At 40.0% G+C, this 27309-nt stretch overlaps 3 protein-coding genes across 5 annotated transcripts in view; 2 read left to right on the top strand and 1 right to left on the bottom strand.

The window, feature by feature from the left end:
• The window catches only part of LOC133977574 (integrin alpha-5-like), a 48392-nt gene extending 42406 nt beyond the window's left edge, over nt 1-5986 (top strand). The window contains exons 27-30 of the mRNA XM_062415771.1: nt 1917-2030; nt 2717-2818; nt 2953-3075; nt 4151-5986. Of these exons, the coding sequence (XP_062271755.1) occupies nt 1917-2030; nt 2717-2818; nt 2953-3075; nt 4151-4234 (423 nt within the window). The 3' untranslated portion in view covers nt 4235-5986. The remainder of the gene's footprint in view (nt 1-1916; nt 2031-2716; nt 2819-2952; nt 3076-4150) is intronic.
• Nucleotides 5987-7634: 1648 nt separating this feature from the next.
• fbxo2 (F-box protein 2) lies at nt 7635-12013 on the top strand. Of its 2 annotated transcripts, XM_062416148.1 has the most exons (6): nt 7635-7697; nt 9328-9393; nt 10145-10271; nt 10413-10505; nt 10590-10728; nt 11355-12013. In XM_062416148.1, the coding sequence occupies exons 2-6, from the start codon at nt 9357-9359 to the stop codon at nt 11487-11489; spliced, it is 531 nt and encodes a 176-aa protein (XP_062272132.1). In that variant the 5' UTR covers nt 7635-7697; nt 9328-9356; the 3' UTR covers nt 11490-12013. The 2 variants fall into 2 exon arrangements, with proteins under 2 accessions (XP_062272132.1, XP_062272131.1); XM_062416147.1 differs by lacking the exon at nt 11355-12013 and having other exon boundaries at nt 10590-10977.
• Nucleotides 12014-12377: 364 nt separating this feature from the next.
• Nucleotides 12378-14601, bottom strand: svbp (small vasohibin binding protein). 2 transcript variants are annotated; one of them, XR_009924976.1, is made up of 4 exons: nt 14510-14601; nt 14104-14242; nt 13499-13995; nt 12378-13276 (listed from the first exon to the last, which is right to left on the bottom strand). XR_009924976.1 is itself a non-coding variant. In XM_062415995.1 (3 exons), exons 2-3 carry the CDS (start codon nt 14215-14217, stop codon nt 13909-13911), a joined length of 201 nt encoding a protein of 66 aa, XP_062271979.1. In that variant the 5' UTR covers nt 14218-14242; nt 14510-14601; the 3' UTR covers nt 12378-13908. The 2 variants fall into 2 exon arrangements, 1 of the variants encoding a protein (XP_062271979.1); XM_062415995.1 differs by having other exon boundaries at nt 12378-13995.
• Nucleotides 14602-27309: the final 12708 nt, after the last annotated feature.

Here is a 27309-nt window from a genome sequence, read left to right as displayed (position 1 = left end):
CAAAGACAAATAGAATATAAGGTGTATTCTCTGCTCAGTAAAGCTTCAATAAACCTTGAGCCTAAACTTCCCTCAAAGATACACACCTAACCTTCATTCCTACTTTAAATGAGAGAGGATTTGTGCGCCCTGACATGATAGTATTTATCCTCACTTAACTCCAAGACAGGGAGCAGGGTGAACTCAAAAACAGACTTATTTTTATATCAGTGTTCACATCTGAATTTAAAAGCATGAACAGACCAAATTGATCTTTTCCTTTTGAACTTCTTGAGAACATTAGTTCCTCATCAGGAGAGAGCCGTGTGTTCCAGTAAGCAGCAGGAGTTGTTTGTTTTTCTCCCTCTCTTTCCTCCATCATGTGGAGGGAGTCACCGTGACGCGAGTCTGTAGAGCCGTTCACTCTGAACAGCACCACAACAGACGCTCTTAAAATAAAATCAGTGGCTCTCGTGCTGGTTATTCAACTCATTCGGTTTTCGTTAATGTGCGGCTATTACTATACTGAAGTGTGCTGTAACTTTTTCTTACTCTTTCAGTCTCCTGAGGGGGTTTTGCACATTATGTCGTACATTTAAACCAAAATAGTTTTGTCAGATTGTAGGAAGAAGTAGCTCTGGTCTCTGTACTTGAAGATTTTGAATTATAATGAGATTATTTCTTTCAACGGAGGAAATGGGAATAGATGTAATGACTTCTGGTCAACGTCTCCTGCTGCTGGCTGTAATTGTCTGTGAGATAAAGTTAATTTGGTTTGTGATTTACTGGGTTGCTTTGTGTGACTTTGCGTCACTGACTGTAACGCTTGACAGCTCATCTCTGACGGTATTTAACCTTTGAATCGGAAAGTCCGACCACATGTTGAATATTTCCTAACATCCGTGCTCAACTGTTTTAATGCTGCTGTTAATATGAGAATTACTCAATCATTGCTTAGCTGAAGGGAATTTTGGAGAGGATGCAGCCCTGTCTGAACCACAATTACACACAATTTAATAGAGAGAAGTGTCTGTACCAAAAAAAACAACTGCGTCAAGGTTGTTCATTCACATGGAATTGTTTAATGTGTCACAATAATGAATTCAATGACAAAGGAAAGAGTGAATACTTCATTTCCATTAGAAAGTCCAAGGATTACTGGCACATGTGGCTTGCCTACTCCTCACAATCACTGTGCAGTATTTTAACAGTATTATTATGCTGTAATACTACCAGCCCTCAATTTCCTGTCAGATTATTGGATTAAACACAAATTAATTTGGGAATATGCAATTTATAAAGCCCAAAATAAAAAAAACAAAAAACAAAAAAAACTTAATTGCCTTTCATTTAAAGTTGCAGTGTGTAAAATTGAGTGCCATCTAATGGAACAGACTTGGCAGAAATATAATATAATATTCTTAAGTTTGTTTTTATTAGTGTATAATCCTATAAAAAAAGTAAGAATAATTGCATTTCGTTACCTTAGAACGAGCCCTTTATATCTACATAGGGAACGGGTTCTATACACTATTCAAGACAGGGCTTCAAGATGAGCTACTAAAGCAGGAGCCATCTTAATGCCCTTAAAGTTTCCGTTAATATTGCCAAATAAATGTTCAATGAAACCTCGCATGGAAAAGTTGTTCTCCTTCTGGGGCACTAGAGCAGTCGCCTGCTTTGTCCAGCTGGTAATCCGGCCTTGTAACATGTTACAGGGCTGCCAAAACTATTTGATTGATATGTGATGTCTAGAAGGTTTAGTACAGAAAACACAGTAACTAGTACTGAACTCAACAAACTAACAAAAATGCTAAAAGACCCAGCATCATATTTGTGTTTGACTACTAGGCCACTGCAGTCTATCCATTCATCATTAAAAAAAAGAAGTATTATTGCATGTTATACTGAATGTGTTTGACTCTGTCCCATCACAGACCTGCTCTGCAGTGGAGTGCTGGCAGCTGCAGTGTAATGTTGGGCTGTTGGAGAAAGGAGCCAGTGTTATACTGAGTGTTCGCTCCAGACTCTGGACTGAAACCTTCATGGAGGTGAGACTATATATTGCTCTTATCTGCAGTGCTGGTTTATACTGATGATTGTATATTGTTAGTACAAAGAAACTCTTGGAAAACCCAGACTATGCATAACATTAGAGAATGTGAGTTCCTATGCTGCCCTCTGTAGGTCACTTAACAACAATTACTGATGGTCTGTCTCAGCCATAGACAGGATATAAAGAGGCCCCAGTTCCACACTACATGATAGTTCCATAAAGCATATATACAGGATATACTCATTTTACACTATATATACTTTTTTTTAGTTGAAATTAATGTACTTCATCATTTTGCATAAACACATGATGCAAAAAGATGCAAAAGTTCATGTGAAATCTAGGTTGTCAGTCTAACTTTATCTTATATAAAAAATATTACCCTTATCAGTTAACATTGGCATTCTATAAAACATGACTGTATATCTTTGTCAATAAGTGTTACTAATTTTTGACAAGATGAATAAATAGGATGTAGTTAGTTAATTGACTATCTCTCTTAGAATTGACCAGTGTCCAATGTCCAGTGTCCAAAGCGAAAATCTTTGTTTTACCTGTACAAATAAACACAAAAAAACCCAAATAGTAAAAAATACTGACTTTTGCCAAAAAATATGCAGCCTTCAAATATCAGTCCTTGATTAATATGTCTGTTTCCAACTGTGTTTTGTCCGTCCACAGAGGCCTCATAAGCAGTTTCTTCTTGAGTGCTCTGTTCAGTACAAGGTGGACAGGATGCCTTATTCTATTCCTCCCAAATACAAACCATCGGGATCCAGAAAGGTAACAGCATGGGATTCTTTTATCAGATTTTTTTTAAATTCCAAGAGCTTGTAAACTAGCTTATTTCCATATGAATGTCATGGAACAAATCTGCACACGCCCATTTGGATGTTTGGTGGTTTCCTGTTGTTCAGGTGGTGACGGCTGTGATGTGGAACAAGCCGGACAGTCTGTTCTATGTTCCTGTATGGATCATTATCCTGGCTGTTCTAGCTGGACTGCTATTACTCTCCCTGCTCATATATCTACTGTACAAGGTAACAAGCTTATAAATAACCCTGCTCATACCTTTATCTCAGAAAATAACCGATTGAGTATCAGGACACCTCAAGAAAAGTTCAGATGGATTATATAAATATTCAATTCATATTTTCAGATAACTTGGGGTATCTTTTCAGAGCTGCCAGCCTACTTTTCATTTAGCCAGTCACAGACATTGTTTACAATTAGCCACAATTAGTACTTTTTCTAAGTGCTGTGAAGCCACAAGTTTGTGTTTTTTGGTAGCTATCATGATGATAGTTCTGAAGCAATTCCTACAGTCAAATAAATGAAGCTTGTGTATATTGATGTGTTAGTTTTTCCATGAGGGGAGATCTAGACTTTATTGAAGAAGTGAGAACATGTCCTTTCAGATGTCACTTACAGAAGAAAGATCATTTAAGCTGACAGAGACTGTTAGTTTTGTGTGAGTGTGTTTGACTTTACTACTAGTGTGTATTCACAGAGATTTGTATCATCTGCTTTAGTGATCCTCCTCAACACTTACTTTGAGTGTTTTAGTATTTTCAGCTGCTTGCTTTGGTTTTACAGTTTGGTTCAGTCTCACTGCTCTCGTCAGCCTCACCTCCAGCATGATAAACTGACTCAATAGTACTTAGCCAGTTCCAAACAGCTGACTCACAAAGAAAGCAACAACTCTCCAAGGAGGAATGTGCATATTTAAACATTTCTTGATGAAAATGTTTTTTAGCATTTAAAAAAGTCAAATATGAAGGCAATCTTCTTGTTTTAATGTTACAAAAGATTTTTTTGGGAGTGGAAGTCTCAGCATACATAGCATATGGAGTGTTCATGCATGTGTGTGTTTGACGAATTAGTATGACTAGTGTGACTGGCTCCAATCAACTTCTTACATCAGAACTGAGGCATGCTCTAATGGGCCAACATCAGAATGACCTTTATCTAATCTAGAAATCATAAATTTTGTACTTTAAGCAAGAAACTTCCATGAGTGTAAAACCCATGTAGGAGATAGAGAATAATCCTTAAAGTCTAGACTGTGTCAGATTGATTTGTACCTGATCTTCCTGTCTCCATGTCTCCCTCCAGATGGGCTTCTTTAAAAGGTCAGATCCGTACGGTACGACCATGGAGAAGGCCCTGCTCAAACCCCAGGCGTCCTCTGAAGCCTAGCCCCGACACGGAGCCTCCCCCTGCAACTGCAGCTGTTCCACAGAACTGGAAGTATTGTCACATTCCTAAAGAACAAAAACTCATGCTCACGATAAGCAGGCAACCCATTGATGAAGGGACAAATATGGGTGCTGCATCACTGGAACACATCATATCTGGTGCTGCACTAAAAATGCCCAAAGCAGGGAAAGACTACGAGGGTCACGCAGTTGAATATGCACTGCTGTTTTGGACATTAATTTATACAATCAGAGCAGGATTTATAAAGCTTCTGCAAGAAAAAAAGCAACAAGGACTTGATGCTTAGACGCTGATCCCTGTGGAAAAATCTTCGGAAAATAGTCATCGGCGTGTCGAACAGGAAAAGATTAGGATTTAACAGCCTGTATCAGTCCAGGAAAACAAACGCACCTCCAACAAAAGGCACTAATTCTACGGTATTCCTGCATTCTTTAAAAAAAAAAGGAGAAAAAAAGGTGTATCTGAAGCCATATTTGCAATCTCAGTGTTTGATATTTTCTTGAGGTTTTCCTGCTTTTGTACGTTCTATACACCAATTGTTATTTATGGCACAGTGATTTCCTATTGATTATTGAATGTTGTACTGTACTGTCTGCAGGACAATCCTGATCGAACTGCAACGTTTAACTTGAATTATTCCTCTCCCATATTGGGAGGTATTTTGCGTATGATGTCCTGTATGTAATGTATTCATTGTGTTATGACCCATTGGTGTTGTGGCCCAGAATAAAGCCTAATTTTGTATACTCACCCCAAAATGTGCATGTGCCAGCTGTGGGGAAACCGAGGTTAAACAAAAGCCCTTGCTATTGACATGAGTTGCGTGGGTGTATGTGGGTGATGGAGAAGTACAATGGAGAACATCACAAAGACCCAGCTACCACAAGATAAACATGACAGAATCCAGATGTTGAGTCTTTTGAATTGATTCACTTTTTCCACAATGTGTAAAAACACCCCGCACAAAATAGATTAAAAACGACAATTCAGGTTTTTTATGTCAGATTTTGAGAGTTTTTATTTATATGACTTAACAGTTCAACCTTAAAAAAAAAGAAGTTTTTTTCCACTGAGCGCAGGCAATCTGTTGTCTATTACCTCCCTCTGCTGGTGACATGTGTTACTACACTAAACATTGCCTGTCCTCTGATGCCTTCAAGTGCCATCACAAATATTAGAGGTTTCCAGTTTCCACATCACATTTGTGTTAAATGCATTTTTGACCCTGGTTGGCTTCTTCTTCAAACTCACAGAATCACTCTGATATGTACACAGAAACTTTCCTCCTGCATCAAATGATTGTAAAAACAGTCTTCTAGTGTCAAGTAACAACAACCAAAATACAGTTTGAATAAAGGGAAACTTAAAATGGTTTCTCCTCTTGATGACCCATCTTGGACTTTCATGACAAAACTGTGCATAAACTATATATGCAGTTTTTTTACTTGATATATTGTGTAAATGTTGATGCTTTCTGTGCATTCTTTTCATATGAAATGACTGTCTGCCCTTTCTGAAACAGAGCCAAAAGGACTCTCTTCTCTGGCCTAACACTAGATGTTACATGTGTACTTGCATTCAACAACCAAAGCGTGAAGTTGTTGATTTGTGAGCAGATAGTGACAGCTTCCTGTGTGAATGTAAGAAACCTCCCAAACCCACAAAGGAAGCAGAGGGTGACAGTGTGATGAGGAACTGCTAAATTGAATCTGCTCTTCATCCTCTCTGCTGGCAGAGGTTCAGGGTTGGACTAACCTCTCTTATCCTGTCATCCTGGGCTTACTGTTGACTCAGTGGGTGTTCAGGTTGTTTTTTGAGGTCTGGTAGCAGGTAGGGTGCTGAGACTGGTTCAGTGTGTTCGGTGGACTGCTGTGATGCAGGAGCTTCCTGGGACGATTGGTTGGTTGATGTCCACTCTCGAATTCCTAAAGATACAAGAAGAGTCCCGACCTGAGAAATGGAAGAACAATGAATGGATCATTGTGGACATCTTTTCCATTGAGTGAACTTTACATTTATTGTTTTGCTTTCTTTTATATTATTGGATTGGTACAGAAAAGCAATAGATACAAAGATGTATTTAATTCTGGTAAACTGTCAGCACCAATGCTTACCAAACAGAATTTACACTATTGAATATGAAGTGAAGGCCTGCAGGGTAAATCACCTTAAAATAAACCAACTTTAACCTGTGTTGCTGGAGGTGGATTTGAGTCTATGGTGATACTAGTGTATCACCACTTGCTACCTTTCTAGTTTCTGGTAGAAGAATTACTTACTGACATTGTGTCAAATGTGCAATCTGATGAGTGCAATACACAGCATATCCACAGCTGCTGCAGGGTTTCTTACAGTTCAGCCTTGAGGTTATGGTAATGCTCACTTATTGGAACATAAGGTGGTATTTGTAAGCACTGCTGTGATCTGGGTGTTGTATTAGTTACCTGCACATCTGTGAAAAAGAAAAAGGAATAAGATAAAGAAACATTTAATTTTTAAAGAAGTGATAAGAAATGGTTATTAATTATATCTTGCATCTGTTTGGTACAGACATCTATACTTTGTAGAGAAAAAAAAAGATATAAAAGAGTCAGTAAAATGACTGCACTATTAAATAAGTCATTTTTCAACTTGCAGTATTGCTAATATGGTCATTTATTATTAATTTACCTTTGATAAGTGATTCCTTTAGTGCATTCTGGGTCTGCCTCAGGGTCTCATGGTTAGAGGTTCCCCGGATACCTCCACAGGGAGGTGTTGAGTTATTTCATGACTGAAATTCCTCAACTGGCTCTGTTCAACATGAAGGAACAGCAGTAAAGTGTTGCTGGGATCTCACCAGGAAGACATGATGAACCACACCAGCCATGGACTAAAAGTTACATTCATTTCTATACTATGTCCTGCATGATAAGACACCTCCAATCCACATAGTGATCCTCAGTGACTGGTGAATGGTTAAATGAATGTATTAACAGGTATTACATTTAGGAGTAGGCCCTTAATCCATCACCTGTCATGCCCTCTAGGTTCTTTCCTCTCTCTGTGCATTTTGCTTTATCGTTGTTTTTTGTGTTAATTTCGTTTACATGTGCAAAATAAACTCTGACCTTTGATATAAGGTGAACACTGGCTGTTGCTCGTGTTTGCTCCGACTGGTATTTGTGCTGAGTGTGTGTATGTGTGGTTCTGCTGAGTTCTGCTGGTTGGATGCACCCTCCCCAACCTGCAGATAGGGTGTTTTGTGTCTCTCCTCTTCTCCCTCTCTCCCTCCCTCCCCCTCTCTCTCTCACTGTATGTGTATGTATGTGTGTGTGTGTGTGTGTACTCCCTGGCTATAAAAACCACGTTGTCACGAGGGCGTTACCCTGCAGAGGAGCTCAAGTGTCGGTCAGAGAAAGAAACAGTCGAAACAGAGGACTGTGCTTGTCTTCCCCTGGCTGTGAGTACCCTGTCTTATGTAATTAGAAAGAGCTGAGTGTGTCGTTTCTAGTGGAGCATGACATTAATGTGCATCTACTGTGTCTTTAAAGCCTGTGACTTTGACTTTGCAGTATGAGATGACTCAGCTGTTTATATCTGGAGGCTTAGTTTAGTTAGCAGTGAAATGCAGAACGAATATGCAACAAAAGAGAGTTTCATGGCCACAGAGCTCTAGACTAAAGCCTTTCTTGTTGTCTGCGCTTCAGATAAAGTAGACTTTCAATGGAGTCATCTTGAAGAAAGAGACTAGACTGATATTTCCATTTGCTACATAAATATAAACAAGCCTAAGAAACTGTCTTAGGGTTTCTTCTATAATGTATAACTGTGTTATCTACTTGAGTAGATAATAGTTAATTAATTAATTACAGTAAGTAAAAACATTCTGATATAAAAATCCCTATGTTGGATAGTTTAAAAAAAATATCACACTTTTAAAAATAAATATTCAGGTTTCTTAGGCCACTGGTTTCTATGTCAACAATTTTCATTGCTATGTGGACAATACTCAATTATATCTTTCAATAAAGCCAAATGAAAGCAACCAGAACTAAACTACAAACATGCCTTAAGGACATAAAGGCCTGGATGACGTGCAACTTCCTGCTACTAAACCCAGAAAAAGTTATTGTGCTTGGCCCCAAACACCTTAGAAACACATTATCTGATGACATAACTACTCTGGATGGCATTACTTTGACCTCCAGCACCACTGTAAGGGACCTACGAGTTATATTTGATCAGGATCGGTCTTCAATTCTCACATAAAACAAATTTCAAGGAATGCCCTTTTCACCTCCTCTCAACCCCAGCCGGTCGAGACAGATGGCCGCGCACCTTGAGCCTGGTTCTTCCTGAGGTCGCTTCCTGTTAAAAGGGGGTTTTTCCTTGCCACTGTCGCCAAGTGCTTGCTCATGTGAGAATGTGGGGCCTCTTTACTTTAAACTTAAAGAGTATGGTTTAGACCTGCTGTATGTGTAAAGTGCCTTGAGATTACTTTTGTTGTGATTTTGCGCTATATAAATAAAGATTGACTGACTGACTGATTGATTGATTTAACACATGAAATCCCAGGTTGTTTTTCTGCTGACTGACCGGTTGATCCTCTGTGATACCTCCTATTCAGGATGTAAAGAGGGAGGCTTTTGCCTCGTCTGTTGTGCTGTGAGTCAGCAGACAGGGTATTAGTGTTTGGGTTTGTGTAGATGGCCAGGCTCGGTTTGGGCCTCTGGGTCCTCCCTCGTATGGGCTTGTCTTATTTTGTAACTTTTGCAACCCCGCTGGACCCAAAGCTGTATACGTCAGCAGCTACTCATCCATGTGCACCAATGTTGTTCAAATTCTACTAAAGATCCCAAATGTTTCAATCGGTCTAAAGCAGTCAATCAATTTCCTCTAATGTAAGACCATCCTTGTATGTGTTTGCGATATTAATATATAAGGATATATTATGGCAAGCATGCTACTGAAAATGATGCAGATGCAGTTTAGAATGAACCAAAGCCTGATTCGTAGGGGTTGATATGGGATTCTGTTAAAAACTGCAGCAGATGCAGTTATTGATCGAAGTTGCTGTTTCTGCTGTGCAGGACCTGCCTTCTCTGTAAACGCTGTAATCATGACCAGAAACCTGCTGAAGAATCCCAGTGGGGAAGGTAAGATGTCATACAACTATCTTAATGTTTGTTTTGCTCCATAAAGTAGGTGAAATTTACAGAGGGATTACTTTATTGTGAGGTTTTTAAAGCATCTATCATTGTTTTCCTGTACATAAAGCCAGATTTGTGCTCATTCTTAAAGGCTTAGGTTGACATTTTGGGAACAACACTCATTAAATTTCTTGCCAAGAGTTGGATGGGAAGATACATGCCACTTTTATGTCTGTATGGTAAATATGAGAATACCACCAGCAGCCAGTTAGGAAATCAGCTTGCCTTAAGGTAACAACATCCACCCTTCCTGCACCTTCAAAACACACTTATTTACTGTCTGCTGGCTGTATCCTATATTTAACAGACACGAGATATAAATGATCAACCTTCTTATCTGACTCACAAGACTGTAAAAAACATCCTTACTCACATTGACAAAATAATCTTGATACAAGGTCCACTCGCTCCTTCTCTGTAGCTTCCAATCACATCTCATGGTCTTCATTAGCAGATGAAGTGCTCAATTGTTGATCCATTCCTTGACATGATGCAGTTGATGCTCCTTGTGTTTAGATGTTTTCGCCAAGGAATCTCTGAATCTCTCTCAAGGTCTTGGTCCTCTGTTGGTGGTTATGACTTGCACATAACTAGTCCTGATCTTGGACCTGGGCTTGATTCAGTAAAAGTGTAGATGGTATAAAAAAAAACCATAATACTGCTGTTGGCAGCTTGAGACTGTGCATTTCCCTCCCAGAGCAGCTGGAATTCTGGGAGCTGACGGAGAACGGTGGGAGCCAGTGGAAGGTGGAGGACATGCCAGGAGACTGTGGCCATGACTTCTGCAATGACGGAGTGACCAAGTACTTTGCAACCTCCTTTGAGTGAGTACTTATTACTGTTTGTATAGATATACAACTGATATTTAAATGCTAAAAAAATAATCAGCTACACTCAGTGGCTTTTGTACAATGTGTCAGTATATTTTGTAAGTGAGTGTCTTGCTTCTGAATAATGTGTCCTAGGTTGTGTCTGAAGAGGCAGGTGATTGACTTGTTAGATGAGGGTTACTCCGGCGAACAGCTAGACGCTCAGCCTACCGTCTCAGTTGAGGACTGGTGAGACAGAGGTGGACCGACATTCATGCACCTTCTGTAAGTGACTATTGTCTGCAACTGATTCTTCACTGGCTCATCTTGCAGGTACTGTGGGAGGACGGACTGCGGCTGCACCTACCAAATGACCGTGTGTCTGCTGGATGATAATCACGAAGTCATTCAGGAGTACAAACCCGACCCGGTTACTCTCGACCCCGACAGTGACGACTGCTCATGGAAACAGGTACGCAGAGAGGGTGAGATGAATTCCCTGAACATTCAGAGGCTCGTCCTGGAGTACAGGGGAACACTAAGGTCAGAGAGATCTCAATTCATTATTTCCTCCTTTGTTGTCAATGGTAAGGACAATTTTTCCTTAGAGACTTAGTCCTAGGAGCACCCTGTACCTGAGTGCTTACAGCACGTAACAGAAACCTTCAATGTCCCTGGTTTGAGTCCAGCATGGGACTTTTCGTGCATGTCATACCCATCTCTCTTTCTCTCCCTTTGTTTCCTGTTGGCCTCTATGCCACTATCTACTTACACAGGCAAAAATGATTTAAAAGAATTGTCAAAGACTCAATCCTCTTGGTGTCTTCTCATCATCCGTACAACTTTTGTCCTCCTGGGTCAAAATTGACCTGGTCTGGTTTGACTGTTCCAACTTACACATATTTTTTGGAAATTAGGGTCAACAGGCCTCATTTAAATTAAACAATACCTCACTTTTAAGTTAACACCGCTCTTCCTCCTGGGTCAAAATTGGCCCATGGACAACAGGGGGGTTCAGGACATTGTGCTACCCAGAGAATCCACACACACCTGACTATACAGATCATCACTGTAGTATTCTCTCTGTATTTGTTCCAGATCAGCCATACATTTTCCGACTACGGTCCAGGAATGCGCTTCATCTCCTTTGAGCACGGAGGACAAGACACCAAGTTCTGGGACGGCTGGTTTGGAGTGAGGGTCACCGGGAGCTCTGTTATTGTGGAGGACTGAAGCAGAGGAGAAAACAACAGAGCGATAGGGGAAGGGAACCGAGGAATACTGAAAGGTGGAGGAATGGGAAGAGTCATATAAAGGCTCCAGAGTGACAGAGTGAAGTGTAGGTTTGGAGGTTTTAAAAGGACCAGCTTTGCATTATGCAACTAGCTTGCACCTCTGTATATCATGCATATTGCAGTTCATGCTGTGGAAACATAATGCTGCTATGAATACCGTAGTTAAGAATCTGTGAGACACTACCACAAAAAACACCTTACCTTAGTGGCATCTTTTAAATCTAAATATTACTGCTTGCAACAATCATTAATTATGACTGCGACACAGTCATGTATTAACTACTACCTCTGCACAGCAACTCATCCTGCGGTTAAAATGAAGTGTTTGGTGGGTGGGGGCAGGTGTAACATATCACGTGGTTTATCGTTCAAATGGGATTAAAAATGACAATGAAATAAAGTGTAAACGACAACATTGCCTTTTTTTGTCAAGTTGAACTATCATTTAAAGATCAAAGCAAATTGAATGTACATATAATTGGGTGGTTGTGGTAGACTACTGTTAGGATGGAGTGTATAAGAGTCAGGCAAATGTTAACCTTTGCAGTAAGTATTCACTAATTACCTGTGCTGTCATGTTGCTCTTTTAATGTAGATTTTACTCACTCTAGTATGGGTTGACAGGGGATTGAAGCTAAAAGATTGTAGAATTCAGATTATTTCCAGTTTTAACCTTACAAAACTAACATTTGAATCTAACTTAACCTAAAACAGGAGTCACAATGGAATTTAAGATAAGACATCCAGTCACAATCATGACTTTATCTACGGTTTTACATTAGTATGTGGATATGGACACTACACAGAAAAACATACATTTAAAAAAAAATCTTTTATTTTCATGAAATCAAAGAAGTTGTTCAGAGTGTCTGTAACAATAAAATGCAATATTACTTCATGTACAGGCCAAATGGCGTACAATGCAAACAATGTCATTCATAACATAGTGTTCAAAGGGAGCACCATTAACACTGGCACATTAAGGGCACTGTCTATTCTATAGCTACATTAAGAAATGTTCATGAATGGCTGGAAAACAAACTCTTGCTGTATTGCTGTTCCAACTTGTCGATAGCTGTGGCTGCAGTTGTAGTCTGCCAATAGTAGCTGAAGTTATTGTCTCTGTCATGGCCAATATCAGTCAGTCTAGCCCTACAGTCTACATTATTTACAGTACCAGTCAAAGGTTTGGACACACCTTCCCATTCCTTTAAATGAGAAAGTGTGTCCAAACTTTCGACTATTACTGTAAATCAACAAAAATGTGACCTTAGCAATGCAATCAAACTGCAGCCTCACCTCCTTTCACGTCTTATGCTGGTTAAAGATAAAAACTTACCTATTTTCACATGAGTGGATGTTTTGTAGTCAGCAGGAGCTTAAAATTTATGTCTCACTTGAGATCACTGCACATTAGCAGGTAGCAGTCAGATTGCTTGTTTAAGCCATGTTGCACATTTGATGTTTCTTTGTGCAGACTCTTAAAAGAAACCAACTGAATGCTACCTGCCAAGCACTGGACAACAGATTATCCATTATCCTATTGTTCTCAGGGGTTTCTTAACCAATACTGGATCCATGACAATGAGTGAGAACAAGGACTCCAGTGGGAAGCTCATGTTCTTTTCTTAAGTGTAAGTGATGTTATCCAATGTGATCAAATCTAAGCTGATTAGAATGTGATGAACAGACTTTCTACATGAAGAAATGTTGATTTTGGACTCACTTACTGACAGCAAATCATTTAATGTGGCCCTATTTACATCTTAAGTGAGAAGTGGTGTATCCTGAGCTATTCACACTGGTATCTGTGAGTGAGTTTACACAGCTCCTATCTGTTTTTGACCTGGGCATCTTCAAGAACTCAACACATGTACAAAAGGTACAATACTATATTGTATTATATACTAAAAGTACTATACACAGAGCATGCAAGCTCAGTTTAACCGTGACATAAATGAAACACAAAGTGAAGTATTGAAGGAAAAGTCAGTGACCTAATGTGTTTGTAGGAAATATGCAAATCTGCATCCCGTTCTCAATGTTTGCTTTCAGTTAATGGTGCAGCTTATAAATAAAAAATAAAAAAACTCTCTGGCATATTCAAGCAGGTTAAAAAAATCAGAGGAAAGTCAGTAAAACAACAGGAGCAAAGATTGTCTGATTCAATATTAGAAAACAATGGCCTTCTGTGTGTTTTTCAAGTCTTCTCAGGATGTGAGACAGCACCACAAATCTACCCAACTATACTGTTTGTTTGTAAGTGTGTGGTTGGGTTCAAGTTTGCATGTACGTGCTGTTTTTCGGAGGAAGACGGATCCAGGTGCAGATCTACATGATGTAGGAAGGAGGAACTCTCATTCTCCTTGTGACTGCATCTGTTTACAGAAGGTCTCAAACTGCTGCTGCTCCAACTCCGTCATCACCTTGTTCAAAGCATAGATCTGTAAAGAAAGAAGAGGTATGACACACAGTACAAAACACTTGGCTCACTACCACAGACTAGATTAGTGTGTGTGTGTGTCAGGATCAAAAACAGTGCTGTGATTCACCTCTGCTCTCTGCCTCTGTTTGAGCTCTTGCTGTGCAGATTTCTGCTTGGCTCGGTCTCCTCTGGTCGGGGTGGAGTTCAGCTTCGGCTTGTCTTTACGGCAGGCAGGCTCCATGGTGACAGTCTTCAGCTCAGTCAACCTTAAAGATAGTTTAAAGAAGAAACACATATTCACACGACGCATTGGACTGAAAGTAACGTTAGTGACGCAGTTCATTGTAGCAATAACGTAAAACCAGCTAGAAAATACCTATTTGTAGTTAGCTAAATGCTAAACGACTAGTATTAAAGCAGGTAAACGTTAGTAACAAGACTCACTGTTAGCAGCTGTCGTTTAGCTTAGCTATTATTCATACAGTCCAACCACCAGTCATATTTGAAGCAATTCGATGACGCACTTTACTTACCTGTGAAATATAAAGGACGGTTGACAGTAATATTAACGTTAACTAGCTGCTAGCCGGTCAAAACAGCTGTTCCCAGTGTGTCACCGATAAACAAAACCGACTTCAGTGGTAAAGCGTTTGTATAAAAGGTTCCGGCGGTGACATTGGTTCCGCTTTTTTTTCCTTCTTCTTCTGTGTTTTATGGTGCTTAACTGCGCATTACCGCCACCCAGTGCTGTGAAGTGGGGACTACAGTTTTATTTCTTTCCTGGCGAATTGACCCTTTGTTTTGTTTTTATTAGGTGTGGTTTCCAACCTTTTAGGCTTCGACCCCCTTAAAAATAAAGTAGTTTACCTGGTACCCCTGCTCACAACATTACATTTTGTATTTTAATGAAATACCCCCCCCCCCCCCCCCCCCCCGACATATTTTTTACAAACCTTTGAAGAGGCTATTGTGAAAATCACACCTTAATAAGTTGTTTTATAATGATTAAGTACTCTAAGTTAAAAAAGAAAACTAGGTATTCTCATGTTTTTCACCATGTATCAAAATGTGTGCTGTACTGATCACAAATGGCATTGATTAGCCTATTAATTAGCCTACAATCAAGTACCTTATTTCCTTTTGTGCACTCATGCTAACAAAGATAATGCTATACATGTTTTTATTTATTTATTATCATTTATTGTATCAGTTTACTTACTGTATTAGTTTACTTTTAGTCTCAGTTTCTTCTGTCTCTTCGTTTAATCCCAGACTAGCTCCATGATGTTAAAATCAGGTCTCTGTTGGGTTCATACCATCTGTTGCAGGTCTACTTGTTCTTGCTGCTGAAGTTAATTCTTTATGACTCTGGCTGAATGTTTGGCGTCAGCGTCATGATGCAGAATGAATTTGGGACCAATCAGACGCCTCTCTTGTGGTATTGCATTATGGATAAAAATTGAAACATCTAAAGTGCCCAAAACATCTGCACATTACTGTAAACAATCACCAACGCTTTCAATATTTGTTCTTTTTGTAATGTAGCAACAGTTAATACTCACATACTAAATGTTCTCAATTTAAATGGACAAAACTCATCAGCAGGATCATCCCTGAAAAAAAGGGAGAGATATAATCACTGCTGTTTAACTGTTTTGTGACCACCATCGAGGGTGACACTCATAAGCAGCAATGAGAGTGTCTGTAAAACACCATATCCTGCAAAAAAAATAATTTAACTTATTTAGGTGATGACTACACCTTTTTGACAAGCTTCAGCATTACCACATCTGGTCTCTTTTTTACAGCTCATCTGCTCTCCAGCCAGGTCTCACCACAAGATGTCACCCTTGTCTAACAGTCCAATTATACTCTTTAAAGTATAGGCGTTTGCATTAACAGATATTTTGTGCTTTTGACATCATTTGACATTAATTTAATTTGTGCATCTTACATAGATGGTACATTTGAAGAAGACAGAAGTTCATCTTCAGAGGCTCTAATAAACTGATCCTGCTGAAGTCTTAAGTATCACTAAAGCCTGATCCCCTTACACCTGCTCATAAGGTAAAAAGTAATTTTTTACATGATCAAACTGTTTTCTAAGTGTTTTCCTTCTATTTTCACCTTTGATTTATAACAGTTAGGCGTTAGGCCTAAGTGTTACTGGGAGCGTATACACACATTGTACAGACTCCCTTCAGGGCACGTCTTTAATGTATAAATCAGCTGGGTGAGGAGTGAGCCTGACACCAGCTGAGGGGTGGTCCAGAACACATTTATCATCACAGAAACAAAAACAGTCATTATGAGGGACAGAGTAACCACTCTCACATATGAAGTGAAGGGATTGTCCTCTCAGACAAAACCACCTGACAGCACTGGTCGTCTCTGGTGTTGTTGTGAACTTGAGTCTGAATGTGTGCATGTGTGCCCTCTGGCAGTGCTATGCCACAGAGATTTATCGTGCAGCATACCAATGGTTTACCTGGATTTATCCTCCGACTACAGGAGAGTGCTCTCCCTCGGAATAATATCCTGCCAAGAACAACTTCTGCGGAACGCTGCAGACAACAGCCAGACCTGCTGTTCCATATGCACAGCAACATAAAGAAAAAACACACTTATATAAAGCTTGACAATCATCAGCAGGGGTTCGCTGTGTGCTGTGCAGGATGCAAGTAATCCCTCAACTTACATATCATTGTTTTTTGTTGAAAACACTATGTGAAAAGTCACATTTCCAGGAATTTCGATAATATTCTGGATTATTTCTGCCTGTTTTGCTGCTTTCTGTTAGCAGTTGATACAACACAGTATATATTCAGCCTCAGCCAAGCTTAACCAACTTCATGAAATCTTTAACATTTGCTGTCGTAAACCCCAGAGTTGAAAGAGAGGGGGAAAAATCCTTGGGATGTGATGTTTCTCATGGAGCCAAGTTCATCTGAAATAAACAGTACACAAACTGAGCAGTTAGCAAGTCATCACGGCTCTCTGCAAAGCATCCAACCCAAAGAAAACCAAGGCGAAAGACGTCACAGTGCCGACCACAGTGTTTGATTGACAAGCAGTTTTTGGAAAGAGCAAAACAGAAACGCCACAGTAAACGAAAGAACCAAAGAAGAAATCTCAGGAAAAAGGTGGTGCAGGTGTGATGAGCGACTGCATGGCAACTTAATTAACCTGCCAAGGAACGATGATTTTAAATGAGTTTGCATGAAGATTAAATATTGGCTTTATTTGAGGTTCTCACTGATATATCACTGATATCAAATTAACAGCAGGTACATTCTCTGATATCGATCAATGACAACCAACAGTGACTTGGCTGTAGTAAAGAAACCTCATTTCTATTCCACATTTTTGTATGTGCCCGTGTCATTGCAATTCCTGTGACAAGCAGTCATGAATGACATAATGTATATAAATCAGGAACGCATTATGTCCTGAGCGTCATACCTCTGGATCTGCGGACTCACCAAACATTACTTGCTTCTCTCAACCTCTTTGGTTATCTGGCTTGTATACCTCCATTGCTGTAAGAGTTTTGGCCTTTGCGTCATAAGTTTTAAAATCATTTCTGGACTTGCTTACCAATTGTACAAGTGAATTGTACAGAACAGAATCAGCTAGGTGCTGGTTAAATTGACTCTTTTGAGAAGGTCATCCCACAGGCCATCCTTGCAGTTTAAGGGGTGCCCATTACTGTTATTGATTGACCGCCTCAGATTGTGCCGCTTTGGAGTTTCCAGAGAAATACTTTAACTTTAACGTCTTTTACAATGGCACACATGACCTTTTCAACCATCAACTGAATGAACTCACCACAAACAGTAGATGACAGATAATTTGTATTTCCCTTGCCCTTCTGTATTTGGCTAGCTCCTCTAATAGCAGTGGATCAAAGCCACTAATTAACTCCAAGCAGCCCAAAAAGTTCCCAATGTGGGGTGATCCCAGTAGCTCATTGTTGCCATAGAAGGGCAGTCCTTGGAAAGAAAGAAACTGGATAGTTGCCACTATATGTTTTAAAATGCCATGCCATGTTCTCAGATTCCACTTGCTGCACTGAATTTGAATCTTTTTGTGCATTTTTATGTCCAAATGATGACAGACTGAACACAGCACTGTGATGATCCAAAGAATTCTCATGTTCATGTAAGCGACTAGAACCATTTTTCCAGTCATTATATCTGGTGGTAAATGCAGTGTCTCTTTTACTGAACAACTTGCCGCAATAACAGAATACAGAGCCAGTAGACAGTGAGTATTCTAACCATTCTCGTAACAGTATTTCCCTATTTAGTTTTTTCCCAAAGAAATGTTCCTTTGTTAATCTTCGGTTTGTGTCTCCGTAATATTCTCAGTGACGCAGAAAAATCCCCAATATTTTGACAGGGTTTGTTTGATGCAAAGTAGTCAACCATTATGTTGTCAATTTTGTTCCAGTTTGCAGGGTCAGATAAATAGCTTGCCATCATCCTGTCTGGGTTTAGAGGTTCTGTGAAGCCTCATGTTGTCTGGCTTGCTCTAATTCCGTTGTCTTGTGATGTTGATGCTGACGTTGTTTTTGATGTGTTGTTTTCATCTGTTGACCATCGTTGTTGCTTGTGGAGGTGTTTTTTTGTGGTGTTGTAGAGGAATCATCCATCATCCAGTGCTGCTATACTATATGTAATGTAGTCTGCGCTTTTCTGCAACCAAAAGCATACCGAAAAGCTGCTAGCCTGCATGTCGCTGCTGCTAACATACAAGCAGGATCTCCACTGAACTGCAAATACTTTGTCATGCACATTGGCACTTATGTTTTAAAAAATAAATAAATAAATATAGAAGCATTGAAATAAACTTTTAGAATTTTTATATCTTTAAAACATTTTAAAATGTGTTAAGCATTCACCTTCAATACCTGTGCGTAGATCTGGCCATGTTCAAAAAGTTGCTAATATGTTTTCAGGGCACACAAATGTTGCCAACTGTTTGTCTTTGTTGTCTCCTCCAAAAACATAGCAGGGTTTGTCTAAAGCTTGATCATATGTCCACTTGATGTCTCGCCCCATTAGTCAGACTTTTTCATCACCACTTTGTAGTAATGCTGGAATGTTCCCAGATCACGGCAGGTAACTTTATGAGTACAATGTCACAGATATTATCACCACTAGGAATGATGGTCTGTACTACACAATTATGATCAAAATTATAATTAACCTGAATTATTCTTTAATTTGACCATGTTTCTACAAACATTCTTACATTTATACACATTTTCCAAAGTTGTACTTAATAGTGAGTGCACATGCACACTGTTAAGTACCAGTTGTCCATGGTGCTGAAGATGATGCTGAAGCTACCTACAAGTAACATATTTAACTGTAAGCCATGCTATACATCAAAAATACACACGCCAGAAAGTTATGATTCACACTACTGGGTGCAAGTCAGTTTAATGTACATTTTGACTTATTTAGCTGCTGCTCGAGACAGACGCCCTGACTCGTGACCGACGTTCTCGAATATGCACGTCATCTGTTGTGAATGCTACTATATGTAAGCATGTGTAAAGAAAAGAGAAGATATGGAACCTCAAAATATACCATCTGGAAAGTGTAATTTCATCTAGACGAGATTAATGTATTAGTTAAGAAGAGAGAGAGGATAACAATGAAGACAGAAACTGGCAGTTCAGTTGAAATGATTTGATTTGTGTGTGCGTTGGTTCAGTTTTATTATCTCATTTTTAAAATGAATCATCACTCATTTTATATCAATCATTTCCTAACAAAGAACATCTGTGTTCATGATAAAAGATTGAAAAATGAACAAAAGCACAAAAACATTAAGTTCTTGGTTCCTGGATGGACATTACAGTTATCTCATCCTTATGATGCTTTTGGAAAAATGGGGTCCTCATTTGAGCCTCGGGTGCACTGCTTCATCGGTACTGACACACCCCTGCTGCACAGCTCCACCCACTGAGGAGCAGTCAGGTTCATGATTCTCGGCAAAAGAAGTAAACACATAAAGGTTAGATCTTTCACAAACTCACAGAGAGCATCATTGTGTTAACCAACTTGATGATGACAAAGAATGTAGTTGAGAGCTTTTCTCCTTTAAATGGAATCTTATTACCATCTGATGTTGAATCATAAAGTCAGTCAGGATCAAGGAGAGGGAAGGGGTGGCAGATGAGAAGGTTAAGAAGTAAGAGAAGAGTGGATGGAGAGATGGTTAAAGTTTTATAGAGTGGCAGAGAGAGGGCTGGCGAGGGGAGGGATGAGGTGTGGAGAGACGGGCCAAGGAGACGGCAGCGGCACAAGTGTGTGTTAGGAGCCTTGTTCTTCTAAATTAAACTCTCTCTCCAGGGGGAAGCGCTGCTCTGACTGCTCTTTCACACCAGCGGCCCTGAACACACAAACTCACCACAACCTCCTAACCCTGCTCGCCAGTCCACTGCCAAAAAACACACACACATACACAGCGTTCACACACACACACACACACACACACACACACACACACACACACACACACACACACACACACACACACACACACACACACACACACACACACACACACACACACACGTAAGCACAGTGTGTACAAATCCCCGTAGACATGTACATACGCATACACACAAAGTCTTTCAGGACTAAAAATAAACGACCACGCTGACTGTGCCTAAAATAACTGGACACACACGCACAAACATATGCTTACTGTACACGCATGCACACACACTGAGACACGAACATGCGAACACACTCTGTTGCTCTCTTCACGCCTGAACCCCAATAGACTTGCAGCCGCCAAAATAAACAGCGAGCGGCAACCAAGAAATGAAAAAAAACCCAGATACGGACAGGATATGACCTGACAAGTAAGGGTCAGCGTGAGTGATACAACACACACACACACACACACACACACACACACACACACACACACACACACACACACACACACACACATTTGAGGTTCCTGTTTTGAAGGTGGGAGAGGTTTTATAGATTTCATGCCTTCTTAACGCTGCTCTGCTTCACTATTGTAGAGCTATAAGTGGGTGCCTGCTACAGCTGAGGATCCAGAGAGATCAGTGCCCTGCTCAAGGGTGCCTGCATAGTAGTAACTTAAAGGATAAGTTCACAACTTTTCAAGTCTGTCCTAAAACAACAGGCAGGTGTCCATATGAACAGTGAAAGAGGTTTCCCTCGCTGTAATCATTCCTCCTGTTCATACTGACTATTAAAAGATCCCCCTTTAAATGTGATTTCAATGTAAGTAATGGGGGGCCAAAACCCACAGTGTGTCTATTTAGTGTAAAAATGCATTTAAAAGTTGATCTGAAGCCTATGTGAGGCTTCAGCAGGATATTTGCCACATTTACAGTCTTTTTAGCATCAAATTCCCTCTTTGTGTTTCCTCAGAAAGTGATTCCTTGTCGAGCTGCAGTGGAAGTATAAAATCCAGATCATAAAAATAAAACATGTGACAGGAGAGGTCAAGAAGCCACAATCTGACGCTGCAGACCTCCCCTCAACTTAGGGAGAAAAACAAACAATAACAGAAAAAGGGGAAAAAAACTAAGCGTAATTTAGGAAAATACAACAACAAATTCATGAGAACAAGAAGCACACAAAATGAACAGAAAAAAACAGTAGTCAACAATCTAATAAAAGCAAAGAAGGGAATATTCTGGCAACAAAAAACTGTTTCAATGTTTATTTGGGTACCTGACTGTTGACAGGTGCCTAATTGTGAACCTTTCCCTTAATGTAGATTAACAGTTTTCATTGGGTGATTGGATGAAGAGACTGTTATTGATGTGGTTGCTTCATGAGAACAAATGTCCAGCCAGTTATTCTGGCAGGGGTTCACAAGCCAGGTCCTTCAGGCCACAAGTCCAAGTCAAACATTGCGGTGAAGTCTAAGACCAAGTGGGATTTTACTAGATCAAAACTGTCTTTCAAGTCACAAGTTAAGTCTAGTCTTTGGGGATTTAACCCCCTTAACCAGAACTCACATCAGTCAATGCCAAGTCTAATCTCAAGTCCTCATTCTGTGAAGTCAATTATTCAACCTGCTGGTGATATGTTGCTTGTTTTGTTATTGTTTTCATTATTCAATCGTATTGTTATGAATGCTTGGCTGTTTTTTGTTTGTTTGTCTATTAGTTTTGTTTTTGACTGAAAGAGTTTAAAAAAGAAAAAGGAAAGAGAAAAAAGGGGAAGGACTAGAAAGGCTCTTTGCGTCATCCTACACCCATTCCAACATTGGATATTTATTGTTTTGATGAATGTCTAAACATTTTGCTGTCATTTCTATTTTGTTATAAACCACAGCCTATTTATTTTAACATGTTCGAATGAATAAATAAATAAAATAAAATAAATAGTCAAACCAAGTCATGCTTCACATTGTCATATTATGAGCATGGTGTGTTGCTTTGACAACTTTGTGAACGTTGTCAATATCAATAATACATTAACATTATAATCTAATTACCAGTTACACAAAATGATGGAGGTAAAGCACAAGAACAACCACAGCCATCACTTTGACTAACCTTTTACTATTATACTCACAAAGGTTTCTTCTGCAGGTGATAACAGTCGTCCATTGTTAACATCCATTCAGTGTCGGGAAATTGATTGTAAAATAAAGTTAGAACTAATGGTTGCAATGAGACATTTTGGCTTTGGGAAATAAGTTGGCATGGAATTGTTGATCTTTAAGAAGCTTGGTCAAATTAAAGTGGGTGCAGAACCCATCTCCATCTTCTCAGAGGTATTACAAACTCTCTGCAAACACTCCCAACATATCTATGTTGAACAACCAGTTCTGTCCCAACCCCCCTTCAGCATCAGGATCTTTCTGGAGACTGAGGGACTTTAGACCTTAATCTCCTGTCTCCTCTTCTAGTCTCTCAATCTCACATAACACACTTAGTCTGGGTTGTATTTGTGTTGAACACATTCCCATGTACACATATACACATTGTGTCTCCTTTGACCATGGTACCAGGATAGTGACATATGATATAGGACAGTAGGACTTCTTCTCCTTCTGTCACTGTGAAGAGAGAGATTCCTGTTCCAGCGTCCACAACAGACAACGGAATCCACAACAGACAACGGAATCCACAACAGACAATGGAATCCACAACACTTTTTGGAATATTGAAAGTATTTCTTTGTAGGCATTTACTCCAGGGCAGTGACAACCAGTTTCACTAGTGATTAATCCATCAATTATTTTTCAATGAATCATTCAGTCTATAAATGGTTCACTCATTTGTGAACCAGGTAGGTAGAATAATCATCATATTGCAGCTAGAATAACGAGCTGATGGAGAACAGCTGTGCTGGCAGGTGAACGAGTCAGGTGACTCACAGCAGAAGAAAAAAAACACTCTGCTCCGGCACGGTGGTCATGCTGGTCGGCGGGTTTGGTCCCTGAGGTATGTAAGCGGGAAGTAAAAAGGAAGCGTGTTCCTGTGTGTTTATGTATCATGTTTGTTAACGGGGTGGACAAAATACTAGGTACACGTTTAGATATAATGCAGTTCAGTCCACCACCACCAACACCAACCACCACCACCCACTATGAGCTCAATAATAAACATCAAGCAGAATTATCACCTTTCTCGCAATGTCAACAAATATGAAAAATGTATAAGCTTCATAAAAGTAGGAGTGTATGGCAGAGCTGCTGTATTGGATTGCACAGGTGTTTCTAATGAAGTCAATGGCGAGTGTATATGAGTCAAGGTCTTAACACATGAGCTTCCACCTGGAGGAGGAGGTGTGTTGTTTTTCCCCTCTACTCCTACCACATGTAAGCTAGAAACTCAGTCACCAGTCACATCATATGGAATAAATGAGAACATAAATACATAAATAAAGGACACATTGAGCACTTAGTCCCCACTAAAATGAGGTCTCAATAAGAGTACCAAAGAGTACTGGTGTCAATACCTTTATTGATAAAATCCCATCATTGGTTTATAATGGGCTGTAAAGATGTTTAACATGTTTTCTGACTTGAATAAACTTTTTATATATCTCTATGGCAACCAGTAAAGTCCATCATCATCACAAGGTCTCTGCTGGATGCACAGTGATACACAAACCTATCAGTCCCCTTACAGATGTATTTATTAAGCCTTAAATGTGAAATCTGTGTATTAAAAGGGATGTAAGCTAGTGTGTATGTGGGGGTAAGTCACTACCTACTCCAAATTAACATTCACTGTGGCATGTTTCATTTCACTCGCTCCTTTCACAGCCAATGCATCTCTAGACAAGCTTGTTCAGCATAACTGCCCCGTGTTTCCCGCACGCAGTTACAAATGTACTTCTAATTGCCATCACTCACTTCATACGCCCTCCCCCCTCAGCCCCCACCCAATCCCGGCCCCCCCTTCAGCCTCACGCTCGCACCTCGCCGGTGAATAGAGGGGGTGAGAAGGGGACAGGAAGGAGTGCTGTAGGGGTGAGAGGAGTGAGGCTGACGAAGGTGATGGTCGTGCTATAGGAGGACAGAAGGGAACAGTGTATCCTTTAAGTCCATGTGAGAGAGACAGCGGGGGTCAGTGTGTTTGGCCTGGCCGGGTCTCCTCCATCCCTCTCTCTCTCTCTCCCTCTCTCTCTCTCTCTTTCTCCCTCTCTCTCTCTCTCTCTCTGTCTCTCTCTCTCTCTCTCTCTCTCTCTCTCTCTCTCTCTCTCTCTCTCTCTCTCTCTCTCTCTCTCTCTCTCTCTCTCTCTCTCTCTCTCTCTCTCCCCCTCTTTCTCTTTCTCGCTCTCTGTCCCAGGAGCTGCTTCTCATTAAGCTTGTTTGTTTTGGCCGTCACACAGTGGCACTTAGCAGCAACACGCTCACCCACATGTGTGCACGTGGATGCACAAGTATCACACACACACACACACACATACACACACACACACGCACACACACACACAGAGAGACTTTAGTTTGTTTTGGCAGTGACCAGGTGCCACTTAGAAGAGCCTCTAAACGCTAGCGATCAGCCAAACACACCACTGTGTTTACTTTCGCCGAGCGTGGACACACACCCCCCTCGGCCCGTACACACGTCTAACCGAGCTGAATATGAGGTAAATATGAGTATGTACACCAGCAATTCATATTTTACCTATTTTCACCCCAGTTATTTTTTATAACTGCGCGCTCTCCCAATAACCTCTGCGACAGCAACCGCACTTTCTTTGAACAATATATTTATTGTGAGTCATAAACCTTTTTATTGCTGCACAATTATATGTTAGAATATACAAATCTTTTCTCTAGTCAAACCACATTACCTACCTCCTGCACAAGTTCAGGTCAACTCATACTTAGAACTAAGATCCTTATTAAAAAAAAACATATAAAAAATATATTCAAATATACATAAACATTTCACAAAATATTGAAATGTGTCCATCTAAAGTTCCTGAGAACTGATTATCCAAATCATTGTCAATTACTTTTCAGTATTATAGTATTTCTGACTTTATTTACTTCTATAACTCTTACATACTGTTCATATTCTGAATCATAATTAATCTCTACACCAATTCACATTAATTCATTAACTAAATGTTTGCAATAAAGGGAAAAGGGAGGATTACATTTTTCTGATGCAGAGGTTAGTGTTTCCAGAGATTTTTGAAGTGATCTGATATTTAGTAGAACAAATTAGACCATGAGTGGTGTGCGTAGCTAGAAAAGAGGTAAGTCCTGTGCCATTATCTGCAAAAAATAAACTGTCAGCTTAATTAGGAAACATCACCAACTACCCCAAATATACCCCAAATTATATTCTATAAATATATAAATATATTCTATATTCTAAGAAAATAGCTCCACATTAGAAGTTCTTCATGAACCACGCTCAGTGACTTAAAAGTGCTGATCAAATGTTGTAAGCCTGTGTTGTACATTTTCATACATACTATAATTTCATGCATGACGGATTATATTGTCTGCAAAATATTTATGTGGCAGGACTCCACTCAGCAGGGCAAAGTCAGGATGGAAGGGAGAGAATTTTTATCCCACAGTCTGATATCAGAGGATATATTAGTGTGTTGTCCCTGAAAGGTGTTCTTATAAGTGGCACCTAAACCTCCTGGCTAAGAGGAGGCTGATCACTCGACTCCTTACAAGGTGCAAATTGGCTTCTCATGCAGCCTGAAAGTGACATGGGCACCTCCACTACTCACAAGGGTTAGGCTGCTATTTATTTTTAGGGTTAATAGAGGTCATCACAGCAAACCAGAGGGCCACTCACTTTCCATGAACTTGCAATTAGTGAATATGGAGGTCTGTGCTTCTGCAGAGAATCTCAAGTGGACCTCCCTGTGTCACATCTTAATTTGCATTAATGAATTAGTACGGTATTTATGAAGCACAGGATTACACATACTCCCTGAAAGATGTGCAGCTGTCACATTTATATGATTCATTGTGTTGTGACTACAGTGCAAACACACAGAGCTCTTGAAGAAAGATTATGTAGGCAGTGTAATGCTGCCTTTTGTTATCTCAAGTGTGGCCATTCAAAACAATGAATACAACATGTTGCATACTGGATCCCAAAATTTAACTAATTTTGCTTGAGAGAAACCACTTATTTATGTTTCTAATTTTCAAATTAAAGACACTCTAACATCTGGTCATGTGCCATGTGTCCTCTTAGGGTTTTATGCAATTTCTCACTGTGAGCTTGTCTGGATATAAGTGTCTTTTTGGTAACAAAACCTTAAATTTGCAAATCACTTTAGCCAATGATGACTAAGCATTACACTGCATACATTTGTGTTTAACCCATATTACACACTCTCTCCCAAGAGGAGGATGGAGAGAATGCTGGAATTACACACACACACACACACACACACACACACACACACACACACACACACACACACACACACACACACACACACACACACACACACACACACACAGTGCCAGTGTATCTTGTGTTTATGTTCCGCCGAACACTGACACCCGTTTAGTTTAGATAGAATCGATAATACCCCTTAAAGAGCCTGTCACAGTGAGGCTGCTCTCGACCACAGCGGGCCAAATCCAGAGGAAAACATACGCTACACAGCAACACACACTCGTCCCACTGCACACACGCTGAACACACAGCGCAGGAAACAAACGCAGCGTTCTCTTCTCTCACCGAGTGTAATTTAGACCCCAACCCTCCCAATTTTCTGTCTGGGACAGCCTGTGGACAGGCTGTGGAGAGCAGCGAGCTTACAGCCTTGTTAGGCTTAGGTTTCCCTGCCTGTTTCCCTACACACACCAGGAA

Source organism: Scomber scombrus, chromosome 3 (genome assembly GCF_963691925.1).
Source record: "Scomber scombrus chromosome 3, fScoSco1.1, whole genome shotgun sequence".
NCBI lineage: Eukaryota > Metazoa > Chordata > Actinopteri > Scombriformes > Scombridae > Scomber > Scomber scombrus.
Note: the sequence above shows the minus strand (reverse complement) of the source record. Positions and strands in the feature narration are given on the sequence as shown.

Excerpts from the sequence above, each read along its gene's own strand:
- fbxo2 (XM_062416147.1), top strand. The coding sequence starts at position 9,357 with ATGACCAGAAACCTGCTGAAGAATCCCAGTGGGGAAG. Across the intron at positions 9,394-10,144 it reads GAAGAATCCCAGTGGGGAAG|AGCAGCTGGAATTCTGGGAG; the intron begins GTAAGATGTCAT and ends TTTCCCTCCCAG. Across the intron at positions 10,506-10,589 it reads ACCGTCTCAGTTGAGGACTG|GTACTGTGGGAGGACGGACT; the intron begins GTGAGACAGAGG and ends CTCATCTTGCAG.
- svbp (XM_062415995.1), bottom strand. The coding sequence starts at position 14,217 with ATGGAGCCTGCCTGCCGTAAAGACAAGCCGAAGCTGAACTCCACCCCG. Across the intron at positions 13,996-14,103 it reads AACAGAGGCAGAGAGCAGAG|ATCTATGCTTTGAACAAGGT; the intron begins GTGAATCACAGC and ends CTTTCTTTACAG.